At 35.3% G+C, this 21,730-nt stretch overlaps 2 protein-coding genes across 2 annotated transcripts in view; one reads left to right on the forward strand and one right to left on the reverse strand.

Moving 5' to 3' along the window:
- The window catches only part of LOC114535164 (ADP-ribosylation factor-like protein 13B), a 98,985-nt gene that overhangs the window by 12,426 nt on the left and 64,829 nt on the right, over positions 1 to 21,730 (reverse strand). The window contains exon 5 of the mRNA XM_028556547.1: positions 178 to 235. Coding sequence (XP_028412348.1) covers positions 178 to 235 — 58 coding nt within the window. The remainder of the gene's footprint in view (positions 1 to 177; positions 236 to 21,730) is intronic.
- The window catches only part of LOC114535163 (pro-epidermal growth factor-like), a 44,853-nt gene continuing 41,592 nt past the window's right edge, over positions 18,470 to 21,730 (forward strand). Inside the window, exon 1 of the mRNA XM_028556546.1 lies at positions 18,470 to 18,547. The gene's annotated coding sequence lies outside the window, so the exon portion shown is untranslated. The remainder of the gene's footprint in view (positions 18,548 to 21,730) is intronic.

Below are 21,730 nucleotides of genomic sequence, written 5' to 3' on the forward strand. Positions count from 1 at the left end.
AGCACATAGCTCTAGTTTGCGCCGACCTTAAGGTCTACCGTTTAACCATTTACAGTGGCGTAACCAGCCTGACGATTTTGTCCCGCTATGCAAATTTCAAGTTTTTATATTCATATATATTTCACATTCATATATTATGGTCTGCAGTGTTTTGTTCTACAAATTTTAAAAACAAACCTTTCTTTAGCTGACTGTCAATTTTTCGACCCTCATTGAGTAAAGCTGTGCACTGGAACTGAAGAAATATTTCAGTTAATTCATTTTACAATTGCATGGGATTTGGATATTAAGACAGGGGACAGTTTCATAGAGTTATATTCCAGCATTAATTAATATCAATAAGAGATGACCCTTACTGAACCTCTAGGAAGAACAGTTTAGAACAGATAGAGCTATCCAGAATAAATAAAGTTAGTTTAGTTTAGGTTTCGTCCTGTAGTAACACTGGATCAATAAGAGATGATCCTTACTGGACCTCTAGGAAGAACAGTTTAGAACTGATAGATGTATCCAGTTAGTTTAGTTTAAGTTTCCTCTTGTAGCAACACAGGATCAATAAGAGATGAACATTACTGGACCTCTAGGAAGAACAGTTTAGAACTGATAGAGCTATCCGGTATAAATAAGGATAGTTTAGTTTAGGTTTCCTCCTGTAGTAACACTAGATCAATAAGAGATGATCCTTAATTACTGGACCTCCAGGAAGAACAGTTTAGAACTCGTAGAGCTATCTAGTATAAATATAAAGTTAGTTTACTTTAGGTTTCTTTAATCAATAAGACATATGAACATGCAGTAGAATTTAGTTATTTTTACTTACAACTTTATAATGACTTTTGCATCTCTTTGCCAACTGCTGTAACTCAAATTCCATATCAATATCTTGTTCAGACATTGCTCCATCAATGTCTTGTTTATTTGCAAACCTGTATATTAAAACATAAAGGTACAATGTTTATATATATTATACTAACTCAGTATCGGATCAGGAATAGATTTCCTGAGGGCAATGCGGCAGGGCCCCTGCCAGAGGCATACCCCTTTATTCTAGGCTGGAGGGATGAAACTGGGGTGTAAATTTAGATATCGGGTAATTATTAGGGAATTATGAAAGGCAATTAATTATAGTATCAAGCTATTATTTCAGTTGTTAACTTAGGAGTTTAGAAACTTTAATTAATGCATGTCTTTGATAATCCAAGCAGCACCATCTCATTTCCAAAATATTTTCAAACAAACATATCAAAAATAAAACTATTAATACAGTAGGTACTCATACCCAACTGGGGGCTAGCTCTGCACACCCCTTGGCCTCACAGGGGATGGTCCACACCCCTGACAAAACCACCCCAGGTTTCTGACTGTGCTAGACAAACCACAGTTTAAAATAGAATATACATGGTTTGGAGACCACATATAAATTAACTACAATACAACTCATTAACTATGTTGAGGTAGATTTAGGCAAAAAATTGTTCCTTTCTCATCACATGTCTATTGTATTTTGCACAGATGAACCAATAGCAATCTTATAATAAACATATTTTTCAAGTCAAGGTTCATGAGCTTTACAGCAAGACGAATGCCATTGGTAATTTTGGCTAAATCACAATAAATATATGTGACGAGAAGGAACCATTTTTTGTATATAAACCAGGGCAATATAACATGTTAATGAGTTGTATTGTGCTTTTATTTAATCTCCAAACATGTATTATCTATTAACTGTGGACAAACCGACTATCATAGCCAAAGATTGCAAACTTTAGGTAAGGAACTAAGTCACTCAAAATAGATAACTTCTATATTCACACAACAAAAGGTTTCCCAGAGAGTCTTGAGTCTGATAATGCTTCATGTAAAACTGCTCTGGAATCTGCTATTCTCTCACGGTCACTTGCGTCTACAACATAAACAATGCCAAATATCTGAAAAAGAACACAATGTCATTTATTCAGCACCTGTTGACCAAATTGAAATGACCTAGAATTGGACAGGAAAGAATACCAAAGCACTCAGAACCTCTGTGCTTGTATATGTGTATATGTACCTCCGCATAATAATCTTTCCATATTCCTATGATACGAGGTCCACCACCAACATCATAAGCTGTCACTTTAAAATTCAATAACTTGAACTCCGCACTGGAAAACCCGATTGTTGGAACTGTCAACTCTTTGGGTTCTAAAAGCCAAAATGAATATATTTTGTTAACAACCATCCCGCATTAGACAGAGTAGGAAGCTAATGGGTTAAAAAAGGACACTGACAGATAGTTTCGTAAACTTATTAACTGACAGCTAGTATACTCTCCCACTGATGAGTAAAATCATCTGGTATTAGACAGTGGAGTAAAATACTAAAGTAGGCCACATCTAGGTGCATTGCAAACTAATGGGTTAAGAAGAAACACTAAAAGATAGTTTTGTTGATGCATTAACTGACAGTACTCTTCTACTGATGAGTAAAATCATCTGGCATTAGACAGAGTAAAATACTAAAGTTGGCCACATCTGGGTGCAATTTGCTAGCTAATGGGTTAACAAGAGACACTGACAGATAGTTGCATTAACTGACAGTACTCTTCCATTGATGAGTAAAATCATCTGACATTAGACAGAATAAAATACTAATATACTGGTATCAATATCTGCCTATATTTTAAAACATGTCAAACTTTTTATCACAGTATGATTCAAACTCTCATCAGTAAGAAGATATTAAATTCATAAAAAGGCTTTAAATAATATCTTAATACCTCCTTTCAAATCATTGATAATATAGTTGATTTGCCATCGTTATCAATTCCTAACATAAGAAGTTTGACATCTCTACAAAACAAAAATTTAAAAAAAAACTGTAACAATTAAATACCACCTAAAACTAGATAGATCGTTGGTAAAGAAGGTAAGTCGTATTCAATCGGCTTTGATCGGCGAAAGAAAAGCATTTTAATTCTCTGAACAAAGCAAAAAGAAGCAGTTTTGTACCAAAATTTGTCGCAAATCAAAACTAAATTGAAATTCGATTCTATAGACCAATTGCGAAACTTAGTAACCGCGCCTTCGCATAACATGGGTCATGGAAGCGAGGCTTATTGTGAAAAAAACAATATTTGTATTTTTTGCCGTACAAAGCTATCCGCCGAGTTATATCCCGGTTTTCGCCTTTGGTTTACATATTTTTCGATACCTTTAAAGCTCGGTTTCATCGTTGTTATCATAGTTTTAAGGTGAGGGAGTTTCGCCTTTCATTTGAGGCGTTTTTGTAATGTTTTCATTAATTTTTTCGGCTGCTTTCGTTGGGGAAATATGGAAAAGGCCGACACAAACTCAGGTAAAAATTCAGTTTTTTCCAAGCTATTTTGTCTCAAGTCTTGAAAATTTATTTCATTTTTCTTCCTCTTATTTGTGCAAAATTTGGCGATATATATTTGGTGCAAAATCTATGTTTTTGTGACAAGGATTATTGAAAAGTCACGGTCGAACCACCACCATGTTTACATTTCTCATTTAAAATTATTTTACACCAATTTTATCGATCGATAAGCTGTAATTTCACAGCAATTTTACAGCTCAGGAAAAATTAGAAGAACTCTGTTGACAGAAACAATCGGAGATAAAATATACAACGGAGTTTTTTGGTTTATTTTCCCTGTGTATATAGACTACAGTACATGTGATGTCATGGCGACTCAAAAGCAAAACAACTCTTCAACTTGGCACACATGCATGACATGGATAGTAAAATACTTATTACCAAGACATAATATCATTCTCTATTTTGAATTACCATTTAATATTTCTTTTCCCACAATATCATACTATAAAGGTAGCCACAATGCGAGCAGCAGCGTTTTTTAAGATATACCTTTACATGATGGCAAAGCCGAAGGCGAAAAAAATATACAACCCCGAAGTTCGGAAGTGTTTTCCGTTTTATAATGCGATGGTGAACGGAATCCTTTCCTTTTAAAGTATTCCTGGTTAACCCTTATTTAAAACATCTATTGCATGGGAGTAGATAGAAAGAATAGTGTTTTGTAGTGACACAAAATATACAGAACGTCAGATGCGTTCGAATTCGACTTTTAAATAAAATTCGGCCTTCATGTCGGTATCCAAGCCATGCATCGTCTGTACTTTTTTAAAACGAAATAAACAAAAACATTTCAGTTAGTTACTTTTTGCCATTTTCACAGTATTACTCTGGTATAAAGATAAAAAATATAGTGATATTTGTGAATAAATTTCAACCATTTCAGTCATTAGGTGTGAAATTATAAAATCTGACTGTCACTTTTCATTTAGTTTTCAAAAATTTTTGTCACAAAAACATAGATTTTGCACCAAATATAAATCGCCAAATTTTGCACAAATAAAAGGAAGAAAAATGAAATAAATTTTCAAGACTTGAGACGAAATAGTTTGGAAAAAACTGAATTTTTACCTGAGTTTATGTCGGCCTTTTCCATATTTCCCCGACAAAAGCAGCCGAAAAAATTAATGAAAACATTACAAAAACGCCTCAAATGAAAGGCAAAACTCCCTCACCTTAAAACTAAGATAACAACGATGAAACCGAGCTTTAAAGGTATCGAAAAATATGTAAACCAAAGGCGAAAACCGGGATATAACTCGGCGGATAGCTTTGTACGGCAAAAAATACAAATATTGTTTTTTGCATAATAAGCCTCGCTTCCATGTTATGCGAAGGCGTGGTTACTAAGTTTCGCAATTGGTCTATCATAAAATGATTTCCTGTGCTTTTTAGTCGAGTGTAACCGCTCTGAATTATTCAGCAATCTACTGTGCCATGAAGCTGTTTTCACGCACAGCAAAATGAGTAAACAAGACCGGAAAGATGTCCGAGATTTTGGCTTAAAGCAGGAACGAAGACTTTACAAATGATTCTGAAATAAAATGTAAATATAACACAATATACAAACCTCGAATCCCGCTTGGATGTGCAAGAAAAACATTTCGAAATGTAATTGAACATACTTCGGTGTCTAGCACGGGATAAAGTAGCCTTTCTTTAGTAAAATCATCGTCGATTTAACGCACTCTTGCTCGATAAACCAGGGTCAAAACACAAGAGATTTGCTTTAGTTTTAGACATTGTGCTTGGAGCATTGAATGTTTCCACACCGACCACCCGGTTCTTTTTGAATTTTGATTAGCTGCCATGACAACCACTGAGCTTTGGAAAGAACTGGAGTAAAGAACGGCAAAACACTCAGCTATATAGCAATGGGTGGAGGGGGTCATTTGTATATAATTTTATTCATAAATTTCTACACGACGTACCCCAAAACTATTGAAATCAGGCACAACAATGCAATAGTGAGAGTTTGAATTTGAGTTTTGATACCGAGAGTTTGAAATTTCCAAACAGAAATAGTTAATTACATAATGATTCTGTACCCATCTTTTCAAATTCATTAAATTCCCACAGTGTTCTGGGAATCCAACCCAGAAGCCCGACACGCGTTTTCATCACTATCAACAAACACGTATTAGTTTGGCCCCAATCATGGACACTGTTTTTTAACACCAAACGAAAGGGAGAAAAGCCAGAGAAATATCATGATCCTTACTGGACCTCGAGGAAGACAGAAAAGGCAGAACACGACACCGCACACTTTAGGATTTCAACAGCTCAACTAACAGTCACAAGTGACGCTCAGCTCAGATGAGAAAAATCATCTGGTATTAGAGTAATTCAATACTAAAGTAGGTCACATCTGGGTGCATTGAAAGCTGATGGGTGAACAAGAGACACTGACAGATAGTTTTCTTAACTCACTAATTGACATTACCCCTCCATTAATGAGTAAAATCATCTCGATTTGGAGTGATATTCTAAAGTAGGTCACATCTGGTTGCATTGAAAGCTGATGGTTTAATGAGTTACCAAACTATCGGTCAGTGTCTCTTGTTAACCCATTACTTTGCAATGCACCCATATGTGACCTACTTTAATATTTTATTCTGTCTAATGCCAGATGATTTTACTCATCATTGGAAGAGTACTGTCAGTTAATAAGTTAACAAGAGACACTGACAGATAGTTTTGTGAATCATTAACTGACAGTACTCTTCCACTGATGAGTAAAATCATCTGGTATTACAGTAAAATACTAAAGTGGGTCAATACTAAGTGCATTGCAAGCTAATGGGTTAAAAAGAGACACTGTCAGATATAGTTTTGTTAACTGATTAACTGACAGTACCCTCCATTGATGAGTAAAATCATCACGATTTGGAGTAATTTTCGAAAGTAGGACACATCTAGTTGCATTGAAAGCTAATGGGTTAACATGCAGATGTGTCCTACTTTAGTATTTTACTCTGTCTAATGCCAGATGATTTTACTCATCAGTGGAAGAGTAATGTCAGTTAATAGGTCAACAAGAGACATTGAGAGATAATCTTGTTAAGTCGTTACCTGACAATACTCTTCAATTGATGAGTAAAATCACCTGCCATTACTGCAGTGAATACTATAAACTAGGTCACATCTGGGTGCATTACAAGCTAATGGGTTAACAAGAGACACTGACAGATAGTTTTGTTAACTCATTAACTGACGGTACCCTTCCATTAATCAGTAAAATCATCTCAATTTGGAGTAATATTCTAAAGTAGGAACATGCATCTGGGTTCATTGAAAGCTAATCAGTTAATGGGTCACCAAACTATCTGTCAGTGTATCTTAATTGTTAACCCATAGCTTGGGATTAATTAATGCACCCAGATGTGTCCTACTTAAGGCTTGTTTAGTATTTTACTGTAATACCAGATGATTTTACTCATCAGTTGAACATTACTGTCAGTTAATGGGTTAACAAGAGACACTGATAATACTCTTCACTATATCTGTCAGTATTTCTTAATTGTTAACCCATTAGCTTGGAATGCACCCAGATGTGTCCAACTTTAATATATCACTGTGTACCAGATGATTTTACTCATCAGTGGAAGAGCACTGTCAGTTAAACTATCTGTCAGTGTCTCTTGTTAACCCATTAGCTTGCAGTACAATTAAATACCACCTAAAACTAGATAGATCGTTGGATAAAGAAGGTAAATCCAATCGGGTTTGATCGGCGAAAGAAAAGCATTTTAATTCTCTAAACAAAACGAAGCAGCTTTGTATCAAAATTTGTCGCAAATCTATACACAATTGAAATTCGATTCTATCATAAAATGATTTCCTGTGCTTTTTAGTCGAGTGTAACCGCTCTGAATTATTCAGCAATCTACTGTGCCATGAAGCTGTTTTCACGCACAGCAAAATGAGTAAACAAGACCGGAAAGATGTCCGAGATTTTGGCTTAAAGCAGGAACGAAGACTTGACAAATGATTCTGAAATAAAATGTAAATATAACACAATATACAAACCTCGAATCCCGCTTGGATGTGCGAGAAAAACATTTCGAAATGTAATTGAACATACTTTGGTGTCTAGCACGGGATAAAGTAGCCTTTCTTTAGTAAAATCATCGTCGATTCAACGCACTCTTGCTCGATAAACCAGGGTCAAAACACAAGAGATTTGCTTTAGTTTTAGACATTGTGCTTGGAGCATTGAATGTTTCCACACCGACCACCCGGTTCTTTTTGAATTTTGATTAGCTGCCATGACAACCACTGAGCTTTGGAAAGAACTGGAGTAAGGAACGGCAAAACACTCAGCTATATAGAAATGGGTGGAGGGGGTCATTTGTATATAATTTTATTCATAAATTTCTACACGACGTACCCCAAAACTATTGAAATCAGCCACAACAATGCAATAGTGAGAGTTTGAATTTGAGTTTTGAGAACGAGAGTTTGAAATTTCCAAACAGAAATAGTTAATTACATAATGATTCTGTACCCATCTTTTCAAATTCAATAAATTCCCACAGTGTTCTGAGAATCAAACCCAGAAGCCCAACACGCGTTTTCATTACTATCAACAAACACGTTTTAGTTTGCTAAACGGAAAGCTAGAGAAATATCATGATCCTTACTGGACTTCCAAGAAGAACAATTTAGAACTGATAGAGCTATCCACCCAGTATAAATAAAGTTAGTTTAGTTTAGGTTTCCCCTTGTGGTAACACTGGATCAATTAGACATGTTCCTCTAGGAAGAACAGTTTAGAACTGATAGAGCTATCTAGTATAAATAAAGTTAGTTTAGTTTAAGTTTCCTCCTGTAGTAAAACTGGATCAACAGGAGATGCTCCTTACTGGACCTCTAGGAAGAACAGTTTACAACTGATTGAGCTATCTAGTAAAAATATAAAGTTAGTTTAGTTTAGGTTTCCCCTGTAGTAACAATAAATATAAGAGACACTGACAGATAGCTTTGTTAACTCATTAACTGAGAGTACTTTTCCACTAAGAAGTAAAATCATCTGGTATTACAGTAAAATACCAAAGCAGGACATATCTGGGTGCATTGCAAGCTAATGCGTTAACAAGAGACACTGAGAGATAGTTTTGTTAATAACTCATTAACTGACACTAATTTTCCATTGGTGAGTAAAATCATCTGGTATTAGGGTAAAATAGTAAAGCCCAGCGCACACTCGAGGAAACAGCTGAGTTGAGGGTCACTCATGACTAATAGCAGTTAGCTGCGCTGTTTCCTCAAGTGTGTGGTGTCGTATCCTGCGTCTTCTTGCACGCTTGCTATGGGGGTTGGATATTGAAAAAGTGGAATAATTTTGTGCACAAGTGAACATTTCCTCACAGTGTGCGCGAGTCCTGAGCTATCAGCTCAGCAGTTGGAGCGAATGATACTCATGTAAAATGAAATAAGAGTGGGTTCAAACACATTTAAACTTAAGAAACATTACAAATTTCATTACTTTTTAGCAGTCAACAAATCATTTAAGACTTAACGGGACCGGGAAAATGAGTACATGGGTCACTCAGAACACCTTACCTCGTATAGACAGGGGTATAATCGGGCCAAAAATCCGCTAATTTGTTTTCCAGTTCTGATTCGGCAACTATTGAGTTAATATTTTGCGCCCACTTGGGTTGTGAAAATAATTTAAAATATGAAAAGAACACGTGCGCGCATTTGCTCCAACTTCTGAGCTGATAGTTTAGGACGCAAGCACACTGTCAGGAAATCTTCACTCTTGCACAAAATTATTCAACATGTTGAATATCCGACGCGGATACCACGCCTGCCAGAAAACACAGAACACGACATCGCACACTTTAGGATTTCAACAGCTCAGCTAACAGTCACGAGTGACGCTCAGCTTAGATGAGTAAAATCATCGCGTATTAGAGTAATTTAATACTCTCGTTAACTGGTTAACTCGTTAACTGACAATACTTTTTAATTGATGAGTAAAATCATCTGGTATTACAGTAAAATACTAAAGTAGGTCAATACTAGGTGCATTGCAAGCTAATGGGTTAACAAGACCGAGCACTGACAGATAGTTTTGTTAATTCATTAATTGACAGTACCCTTCCAATAATAGCGAGCTTAAGCAAGTGACGTTTTTGACAACACGTACGTTGACCGGAAGTAAAGTTTTTATTTTTCACCAATCACAATCCTTGACCCAGTCTTTTGGCGTTACTCATGCCGTTTGTGTTGTCAAAAACGTCGCTTGCTTAAGCTCACTAATGAGTAAAATTATCTCGTTTTTGAGTAATATTCCACAGTAGGTCACATCTGGTTGCATTGAAAGCTGATGGGTTGATGAGTTACCAAACTATCTGTCAGTGTCTCTTGTTAATTAACCCATTAGCTTGCGATGGCACCCAGATTTGACCTACTGTAGTATTTTACTCTGTCTAATGCCAGATTATTTTACTCCTCAGTAGAAGAGTAGTGTCAGTTAATCAGTTACAAAACTACCTTTCAGTGTCTCTTGTTAACCCATTAGCTTGCAATGCATCCAGATGTGTCCTACTAGTATTTACCTTAATACCAGATGATTTTAACCATCAGTGAGAGAGTAATGTCAGTTAATGGGTTAACAGAAGACACTGACAGATTGAAAGTTGAATTATATTGTTGCGTTGGCATAGACGTTTCCACAAAGAAAAAGGGCACTTTACTTCAGCAAAAGGGCACTTTTTCTGTGATTTTTAAAGTTGGGGGGACCTTGGCCCCCTTGGCCCCCCCGGTTCCTACGCCCCTGATGTAGCCACGTCATAGCAGTTATGGTCGAAGCGCGGAGAAGACGACGAAATGGACGTACGATCAGTGGCGTAGGAACCAAGTTAAAGTTGGGGGGGCACATTCTTTCAGGGGCACTTCTTTATAGAAAAAATGCACCCTGAAGTTAATTCATTTCCGGTTGTTAAACAGCGCAATTCTTGTCTTGTCTTAAAAATATGAATTTAGTTTGTGTCTGTATTTCACATTTGTGATGCAAGCTACAATGAAACAGCCACTTCGTAGTTTTTCAAAAAGTATTGTTACATTTAAATATAATAATATTAATATAAATATCATGCATATTGTGAGTATTATACCATTAAGTGCCGCATGGTGCGCGGAACCATGTTGTATTCTGTCTTATCATATAATAAGGCTTTAAAATTTTAACATGAATTTTTAACAAGAAAATTTTGCAACTTTGAATATGTTATAACTTTGACCACATAAAATCTGTATTCGGCAGATGTCAAATGACTCTAACTTAGCAACAAGATAACGTGATATTTCCGGTTTGGAAACTCCCGGTACTTGTGCTATTTTTATTAACATAAACGTCGCAATTAGCAAGCCGGGGTTCCTCGAAAAAACTATTTTAAAAGCAAGCGAATGCTGGAATTCTAAAAAAACTTATTACATTCTTTAATTTAGCAACAAACTCTCATAAGGGCGTACTAATGTTAGGTATGAAAAAGGGCATTTTCCTTATAAAAAGGGCGCTTTTTCTTATCTTTTTGATAGTTGGAGGGCACGTGTCCCCAGTGCCCCCCCTTCCTACGCCACTTCGTACGATCGGTTGAAGAACGAGGTGTTATTTGATAAAGAAAACGTTATATGTTGGTGCATGGACGAGGGATTGATTGCACATGAAAGAGTGTGTGGCCATTGCAACAATAGAATGAGACTAGTGAAATGCGCCGACAGATCTGACGGATACAAGTGGGAATGTCGAAAAAAAGTTGCTGGAAAGAGACATAAGGTTGAATTATCAATCGGAAAAGGTAGTTGGTTTGAGAGGAGCAACATGACTTTGGAGGAAGTAATCAAGTTCACGAATTGGTGGTGTCGTGATGCAAAACAAGAGCAAATCCGTCACGAGTTAAACGTTGCGACAAATTCAGCAGTCGACTGGGACAGTTTCTACCGCGAGACATGTGAAGTGACGCTATTAGTGCGGGAGGAAAAGATTTGCGGGCCTGGTAAAATTGTGAAAATAGACGAAAGTGAGTTCGGAAAAAGAAAGTGCTATAGGGGACACCATGTTGAAGGACACTGGGTTTTTTGGCGGAATTGAGGAGGATTGCGACAGAGTTTTATATGGCAGCAGTAGACAAACGAGATGAAGCAACGCTACTTCCGTTAATCGAAAGATATATAGAAAAGAGGACAATTATCGTTTCAGACTGCTGGAAAGCCTACGTAAATTTAGAGAAGCACGGCTATGAGCGTCGACTAGTGAATCACTCAAAAGAATTGGTGAACAGTGAAGGGTTTCACACAAATAAAATCGAGGGGCACTGGCGACAGGCCAAGTGTAAACTGCCATGTTTCGATGTGAGAAAGATAACCTTTTTTCTCGCACTTGGCCGAATTTCTGTGACGGCATTAAAAAAAAGGGCGAAGATCTATTTTCAACGTTTATTCATAATGTGAAAAAAATCTACGGACAATTGTAACACCGCCACTACCAGAAACCATTGCATACCATATAATTAACTCTCGGGATAATGTAATGTAGTCTGAATATTTAGGTAAATATTATAATATCGTGTTGTTTTTGTTAGCTTTCTTAAATGTCAATTTTTACAATAAGTTAAAGTTTAATTGCATGATGAAAATAAAGCTACTTGTGATTTTTTTTTTATTTGATTCGTTTATATTATAGTTAGTTATTTTTGCGGCTGTTTGATAATCACGAATATAATCCGTTTACGAGAGGTCGCGCGTGTAATTTGCAATTCGCGTATCCGCGTAGCCACGTAAAATATGGCTACGCAGTGACAGAAGTCTAGTGGACGGCTATTCTTTTTGTGTTTTTTTTGTGGATGTTGTTCTTCGGGAAGATGATGTGCTGGGAGAAAACAGCAGCGATTGTTCTCGAGCCAAAACGGAACAATGACTTTGATTAGTATTTATAGATTGACTCGCCAGTTTCTTGCGGCATGATTCGCGTAAACGAGCTCGTTCGCCAGTTGTATTTACGCCAAGACGATTCAATTCCGTGTCAGTTAGTGAAATCAGCGCCTCCAGATCAATGCGTTCTTCTCTAAATCTATCAATAGGTGTTCCCAAACCAACTTCTTGTAAAATAACATCCATTCCAAAACATGCAAGAAAAAAATCGTGATCGTAGATGACAAAGATGGCGGCAAAAAAATGGCGGGTAATCAGTTGCAAATTGAATCTTTCAGGTGTCGATGTTCATCTCCGCCGAGCGGTGCCGCGCCGTAACTAATTCCGACATTATCCGGTAGATCCCGATCTAACCATCACCACTTACCGATAAAAGCACAGCGTAAAAAGGTAAAAGCACGACATATCAATAAAATACCGGGTGAAATATTGAAAACTTTGTAAAATAATGAAAACAGCGCGTAAAACACTAAAAACACCGCGTAAAAAGGTAAAAGCACGACATATCGATAAAATACCACGTAAAAAGGTAAAAGCACGACATATCGATAAAATACCAAGTAAAACATTGAAAACTGCGTAAAATAATGAAAACACCGCGTAAAATATTAAAAGCACCGCGTATAATGTTCAAAGTGCCCCATATACAGGGTGAGTAAAAAAAAACGGACACCTTTGAAATTTAAATTAGTCGCATAGCGGCGGTAATGTGACAAAAGTTGCTTAAAATATTTCATAGGTATACGAAGCATATCATATTAATTAACCTAAAACATAAAGTTTGTTCCCATTGGGAGTTAAAATGCATTTTAAACTCTGTAAATACAAAAGAACAGTTTTATCAAATCGTTTTTGTTGATTCTACATGGGAATTGTCATATTCCAGCCATAAGTTCGCAGCTAATTTGAATTTTAAAGGTGTCAGGTTTTTTTTACTCACCCCGTATAATGATCGAAGCACCGCGTAAAATGCTTTTGGATCATTTAAGACAGTTACAGCTTCCCATAAAATAGCAGCAATATTATTAAAATAGGACCAGAATCTAGATGTATTAAATATATTCTTACCCCAATTCAATCTAAACTCGAACAGCATCAAAAGAATGGTTTGTTTGTTCCTCTTGGAGGAATTGCCGTATTGTGCGAGCGAAATCGAATCGCGCATTGGAAAATTAGCCAAAGCTGCATGTCCGTGCACCACAACTCTTGGGAGACAAAAAAGTGACGTAGATAAATACGGTCACATGCACATTTCAAACAATAGTATAGTTCGCGCCAAAACACACTTGCGAAGACGAAATATAAAAAAAGCAACAAAAAAAACCAAAAACAAAACCTAGGCGAATTTTCAACTTCGTGGCTGACGCAGGAGAAAAATTGAATCTTATCACGTATTTTGAGTTGTGATTCTAAGGAGTCAACAAAATGTTAAGTCATAGAGTCACAACTGCCATAAATATTTGTTCTGATTCAGTGCTTTGAACTAATCAACTTTAGTTGTCAATTATCGTGTTTATTATAAATTTTGGAAAACCAGTTATATGGAAGTGCATTCAACACTATAGGAAGTGTGTATATATTCATATTACGTGAACATTATAAATGGTTTGCTGGCGCTACGAAAAAAAATTAGGACAGCGTATTCCGATTACGTCAGAAAGTCAGAAAGTATTCCCTCAGTGACGTTGCCGGTTAGAGTCAAGGTATAAATAAGCGTAGCAGTTCATCGCTGGTGCATGTCTCGGTGAAAGCAGACAGCTCAAAGTTTTTTCGGTGCATTCATGGATTCGGTTTCCTGTCGAACCAATTTTTTACAACTTTGCCGTGCGGGAAGTTGTTATTGCCTTGGACCACAGTTGATAGAATATAAATGGTACTAATGGTACTATGGAAGACTAAATAAAAGTACAATACATCTCATTAACTACATTATTGGCCAAGTTTATACAAAAAAATGATTGCTTTCTCGTCACGTGCCTATCGTTTTTTAGCTAAATATACCAATGGCATTCGTCTCGCTAAGCTCCTCAACCTTGACTTGAAAAATATGTTAATTATAAGATTGCTACTGGTTTATATGTGCAAAATACAATAGATATGTGATGAGAAAGGAGCAATTTTTTGCATAAATCTTTCTCAACATTGTTAATGAGTAGTATCGTATATAGTTTTATGTGCTCTCCAAGCCATATATATTCTATATAACTGTGCCTGGACCCGACCAGATTACTTGCCAAGAGGTTTTTTCCGGCCTGCCAGTCCTACCTAACTCATGCATCAAGATAAACAACGAATTTTTAAATACTTAACACGCGCTGCCGTTTTCAATGTGGTTTTTGGAAGATAATATGGGAGAGAATTTGCTTATATCTGGTGCACTCAACTAATTAGTTGTGGGCTACTATTTTCAAATTTTGTATATTTTTTGTATGCATGCGCAGTTGGTGTTCGTTGACTGTGAAAACAATTAATTTCAAAGGAAATGAATAATGATAATCACATAATATTTTTCATAGCATGACTAAATCGTCAGGCTGGATACGCCACTGTCCACGCGATTAAAGCCTGATTCTCATATGTCACTGACGGTTGGCGATGGCTATTGTCGGTGATCGCTGGAGAATAAAGTACTTTGCTATTTTGTATACATTTCTTCGTCAACAACCACAAACGATACATTGGCGACCGTCGGTGACATATGAGAATCGGGATTAATAAAGAGCTGCCACCTGCGTCACTGCATGGGCAACAGAAAGGGTTCCCCAAGATAGTTTACAGAAATGAATACCCATGGGCGTCAATCGAACGTTAGTTGAGGAGGACTATATTCATATATTCTATTATGCCAAGAAAGCCAAGCTAATTTCCATTGAAACTTGTTTTCAAAAGATATTAACCAGGCATAGTAGAATACATGAATATGTCCGCGTCAATTAACGGTCGATTGACGCCAAATATTATAAAACAGGATAACATATTAGGTATAGATTTCATACATTTCGTAGCGAAAGATAGCGTATTCCATTTTTTCAAAGGTTTTCGTCTGTCTCCTTCCTGCCTTGTATCCAGGTTACAACGATTTAATATACGTAACGCTTCGCTACGATGCTGTCAAAGTAGAAACAGCTACAATTATTTTAAGTATGTTGCTTGGGGGACGGTGAAAAATAAACTAAAAATCTGTTTATATGGAGCAAGTTTTCAAACTAAACAAAAATATCACGTTTTTCATATTCATTTGAACATGACAGCGTTCGCACTGCCTTATTGAGATATTTAACAAACAGCTGGTCCCTGATTGCAATTTTCAACTTAATTATTCTTATCAAGCGACTGAATACTAAATTGTTTCATCCCCAAAAAAAAGACACTTTATGCATAGAATACCAAAGCACGATTAATAAAATTTTTTGAATGTGATAATTATACAGCTATATAATATACAAAAAATTATATAGCTACGCTACAGTTTTCCACGCTAAATATACAATATTTAAAATTCATAGCAGAATAAGCATAGTTCTTGCTCGCTGAAAGGGCCAGTCAATTATACATATTATTTATACAAGAACATCGACGGTGAATCTGTACCTCGCTACAAAATTCCCGATTTAAGACTTAGTAAATGTTGCCCCAAAAAACGTGTAATTGTAGAGCTAATTGTAAAACCTAAAACTTATTTAATTTGTACTCTTCACGTGAAGTGGAATAGCCTGAAATTCTAAAGGCACCCGAACACAGGAGCTATATCTTCGTACGTCATTATAGGTACGCCTGACATTTGGCTATTCACACCCGTTAGCAAGACAATAATTTGGAAACGTTTCTAATCAAATGAGGGAAAATAACTCTTGAAGAAATGAAATGAGGCGTGCGTGATCGAGGTCGGAAAATATTTTAAAATTGCGACTGGCAGGTGCAAATTTTTGACGGTTTTTATTCCTCTTTTGATTAACAGGCAGTGGACTTCGCTATTTTAAACATCAGTAATATTTTTTGCGTGATATGATTTCTTAATAAAACTTTTATAGTGAATATAATTTTAAGGCACAACTATAGAATACCCCGCAAGGTTAAGTATCAAGAACGCTGCCTACGAGCCTATGAGCCTACGCGTCTACATGCATGCATGCTTTGTTCAGTTTACAATAACACCTGAGGCCGGTTGTATGAAAGCCGGATACCGTCTATCCACCGGATAGTGATTTTTTCAATCGCGTTAAAATCGCCCGTTGTTTGCAATAACTTTGATTAAATCTTAGTATTTCTAAATGGATGATCCTCTTTAATAATTGTTGTTTCTAAAGCTGAATTTTATCGCTTTTCTAACATTTTTAGAAGGGTTGAAATATCACTATCCGGTGGATACCGCTATTCGGCTTTCATACAACGGGCCCTTGTAAAATAGCTTTGTTATTTGTTTGATCACTGCTATTTTTGAGTTTATTTTCTTTTAAAATGAGATATAGGTCATCTCATTACCACTCATCTAACTAATTAAGGGTTATTAGGGTTAGGGTTAGGGTTAGGGTTAGGGTTAGGGTTAGGGTTAGGGTTAGGGTTAGGGTTAGGACATAAATAATAAGACATAAATATAATGGACTTTGATGAAGTTTTATGTTTTTAGCCGGTGTAGGCGAGTAGGCCAGTAGATGAGTTGGCCAGTAGGGGAGTATGCGATTAGGCGAATAGGCCAGTAGGCGAGTAGGCCAGTAGGCGAGTAGCTATAGGCCAGTAGGCGAGTAGGCTAGTAGGCGAGTAGGCCAGTAGGCGTGTAGGCCAATACGCGAGAAGCTAAGTGTGTAGGGCTGTAGGGCATAAGCTAAAATTTATGTATAAAAGGGGCGTAGGCTGTAGGCTCGTTAGATCGAAGCCATTGCTTCGATGGCGGGGTATTCTATAGTTATTCCGAAGCATGTCGCAAAAACAAAATACTTGTGATATTATTCAGGCGCAATATTCACTCATACAGTGACTAAGTGTAGGCTCATGTGACAATCAAGTGACTGCACGCACATCTTTAACGCAAAAATACACCTGATTTGCTCGTTTATTCGAGATATATTTCCCTTTAATTTAGCAAAAGTATTTTTTTTCGCTGAAAAGTTCATAGTTCACCAGGTTAGAAGAAGTTCACTGCTGCTGTTGCGACAGGTGTAAATATTAGGCAGCTTTCATTGTCCTGCTGTGGATATTGTGGCTTCTGTAAATTTTTATCTTTTTTCTTTTTGCGTAATTATTTCTTTCTCAGAATTTAATATTTTATATAATTTTAATCGCAAAGACATTAATATTTTCCAATTTTTGTTTGAAATTTTCGCTTTAAGTGTGTTGGAAAAACAAAATACTTGTGATATTATTCAGGCGCGATATTCCCTCATATACAAAAGCGACTAAGTGTATAGGCTCAAGTAACTGCACGCACATATATAATGCAAAAATACACCTGATTTGTTCGTTTTTCCGAGATATTTTTCCTTTTAATTTACAAAGGTATTCTTTACGTCTAAAAGGATCCTAGTCCGCCACATTAGAAAAATGCCGCACTTTCTGTTGTGACAGGTGTAAATATTATGCGGCTTTCATTGTCCTGCTGCGAATGTTGTCGCTTCTCTAAATTTTTATATTTGTTCTTCTTGCCTAATTATTTATTTTTGAGAAACTAATATTTTATATATTTTTAATCGCAAAAATATTCCTATATTCCAGTTTTCGTTTGAAGTTTTCGCTTAAAGCGTGTTGAAAAAACAAAACACTTCTGATATTATTCAGGCGCCTCTGCTCTTAAGAAAGCGACTTCAAATAATGACATGCATGTAACTGCACGCACATCTCTAATTCAAAATAAATTTCTGAGTTTGTCTACTGAGATATTTTTCTTCTAAAGAGTAAATAAAGCATAAAATACAGCGAGCGAAGATAGGAGGTATTTAGGACATAAAAATTATTGTAATAATATTCAGTGATATTCGGGTTTTCAGACTTCCAGATAAAATGTGTTGCTAAGTTAAGCAATGACATGATTGTAATAATAATTGTCCCAGCTCATTCGCTCTTAAGACTGGGTCTAAGTACAGTATATGCTTAATGAAAAGTATTAAAATGCATGTATGAAGTTAGCACAGTAATAAATGCACCTGGTGTTTATGTCTACAGGACATATTATCGCTTGTGAAAAAGAATTATAATTTGGAAGAGTTTCAGTGAAATAACCGAGACAGCTAAGGTAGGAAATATTTTTTGAATTTTTAAAATCTAAGATTTTTATATATTTTCGGAATCGAAAGAATCGACAACATTTTACTTTGGTTGTCAAAAATATTATGTTCAAGTTTATGTCAACATTGCATGACTTGCGTTTCATTTGTTAGTTTCTAAATATGATCCTTATATGAAATGGAATGTAATGATTATATAATAAATAAAGTCATTAATGATAAATGGGCAGGAAACGTGTCTTTATTTTAAAATTGCGTAGTATGGTGTTCTTAGTATAGTGTTGAATATATATGTGCATGCTGTCATATTTATAAAATCATTTATAATTATTCATCCGCGCGAATGCATGTCTCGCGCGCGTTTAAAACTATTGTGCTGCGGATAAAACTTAGATATGTTCTTCATGAGCTTATTGTGCGAAACTCGAAGTTTATATCGTGTTGGCTGATGTATAAATGTACTACTGAACTACTATATATGGCAATTGCCTTTAGTTAAAAATTAGCATTGAATTTAAATTTATTCCTTCCCTGAATTTGTTAATAAATAAATTCACTTCGTACAATCAGCCTGCCGGCTATGTCAATTGAGAATAAAATTATTGTTAAACAACTACATGTGTTTTCATTCCTAGCAAAACAATGCACGTTTTATACATTATATGACAGCGGGGTTCATCATCAAATATTCAGTAGCTACGATACTCTGCGCAATATTAGCTGCAATATTTTTTGCTCAAAATTTAAAGAGAACCTTGCGCTTCTGAATTGCGTTGGCTATGTCCTGAAAGACATCTGGAGTTGCGCATAATATAGTATATTACAATTTTACTATATTTCGGCGGTTTTCTCTGCTCGTTGCTTTCATAATTAATTCAAGCAGAACATACGTTGAAAACGTCAACCTGCTTTCGGGCAAAAGCTTTGATCTTTATAATAGCCCAGAGTCCAGCGGTTAAAGAAAACTGGGCCAGTCTGTTCCGAATAACTTTTCAAGTCGGAAGATTGGAAATAATTCTTGAAAATATAAAATAAGACGTTTCGTGACTATAAACTGTCAAAAATTATTCTTTTATTGTGGCAGGTGCAAGTAGTAGACTGCATGTTTTTATTGCCGTGAATGAAATTGCTTTTCTAAAGTTTTTTTAGAAATTGTTGCATAAATTACGTTAGAATGAAAGAATATCATTTTATTTCTGTTTAATCGTGAAAACATTCGTATTTTTCATATTCCGTTTGAATATTTCGTGCGTTTTCGTGTTTTGCATATAAACAAAATACTTGTCATATTTTATTGAAACGCATTCACTCTTAACAAAGTCACTAAGTATATATGCTTATAAAGACAAGTATAACTGCACGCACATCTCTGACGCCGGCTGAGGTAGAGGAAACTGTTTGAATTATATGTGCGTTGCCTATAATGTTTTATAAGTATACCTAAGAATTGTGAAATCCAAAACACTCTGGTTTAATTTAAATATATATATATATATATATATATATATATATATATATATATATATATATATATTATATATGTATATATTATATATATATATATATATATATATATATATATATATATATATATATATACAGTCGTTATCAAAAATGTTGTCCCTATCAATATATATACAAATATATAAATAATCAATCACGTGAGCATTAAACATTCTTTATTTCGCTCATTTTTGTCTTGTTTCTTTATTATTATCAATATTGTTAACCTTACAATTATATTTATGAAATTTTTAATAAAGATTTTCACGGATTTCCCATAAAATTAACGTATGCAGTAAAATCACGTGACTGATATTTACGTATTTATATATATTTCAATATGACAACCTTTTAGATAACGACTGTATATATATATATATATATATATATATATATTATATATATTATATATATATTATATATTATATATATATATTATATATATATATATTATTATATATATATAATTATATTATATATATATATATATATATATATATATATATATATATATATATATATATATAATAGCACGGCAATTTTTCTCAATATGTCATCTCTGATAAAAAAATCGTGCGGTTCAGGACATATATTTCTTAAATTGCTATATTCCGAGATTAAGAATATTCCTATCGCAAATCCTCTGCAGTTTGGATTTCCAACATTTCGTCTAAATTTTCACGGGTGAAGCGTTTTACAAAAACAAAATACTTGTGATATTATTCAGGCGCATTCACTCTTAGGAAAGCGGCTAAGTATAGGCTTAATGTCAAGTAAGATGCACCACGCACAACTCTGACGGCAGCTGGGGTAGAGGAAACTGACTTTTGTATTTGTTTGTAATGTTCTATAAGAATACCCAGGATTTGTGAAACCCAAAACAATGTCGTTTCACTTATAGAAACGAGGGAATTTTGTGAATATATGTCACGCCTGGTAAAGAAATCGCGCGGTTCAGGACATATATTTCTTAATGCTCTATGTTTTGAAATGAAGAATATTCCTATCCCAAATTCTCTGCAGTTTGGATTTCAAACATTACTTCTGAGTTTATTTCGCATGAAGCGTTTTACATGGAAGAACAAAATACTTGTGATATTATTCAAGCGCATTTCCTCTTAGGAAAGCGGCTAAGTATAGACTTAATGACAAGTAACTCCACGCGCATCCCTCACGCTATGCAGCTGGGTTAGAGGAAATTGTTTCTTAACTTGTTTGTAATGTTCTATGAGGATACCCATGATCTGTGAAACCCAAAACACTGTCGTTTAATTCAAATACCAAGCAAATTTTAATATGTCACCCCTGCTAAAAAAATCGCATTGTTCATGATATATATTTCTTAATGCACTATATTTTGGGATGAAGAATATTTCTATTGGGGTTCTCCGCAGTTTTGATTTTCAACATTTCGCCTAAATTTTTTCGGATGAGGCATTTTACAAAAACAAAATATTTTTGATATTATTCAAGCACATTTATTCTTAGGAAAGCGGTTAAGTATAGACTTAATGACATGTAACTACTGTAACTCAGAATACACATGGTGTTTAAAAGCCGGTAAAGCTAAATTAAACTCGTACACTCGCTCGACAAATCGAATTTAGATTCAAAGTGCGTGTGTAAACTGATTCATTGTCAATAGAATCGGTTTTAATATCGTCACAAGTTCTGTTCACATTCAATAC

This window comes from Dendronephthya gigantea, unplaced genomic scaffold (assembly GCF_004324835.1).
Source record: "Dendronephthya gigantea isolate DGI-Jeju-01 unplaced genomic scaffold, DenGig_1.0 000111F, whole genome shotgun sequence".
Lineage (NCBI taxonomy): Eukaryota > Metazoa > Cnidaria > Anthozoa > Malacalcyonacea > Nephtheidae > Dendronephthya > Dendronephthya gigantea.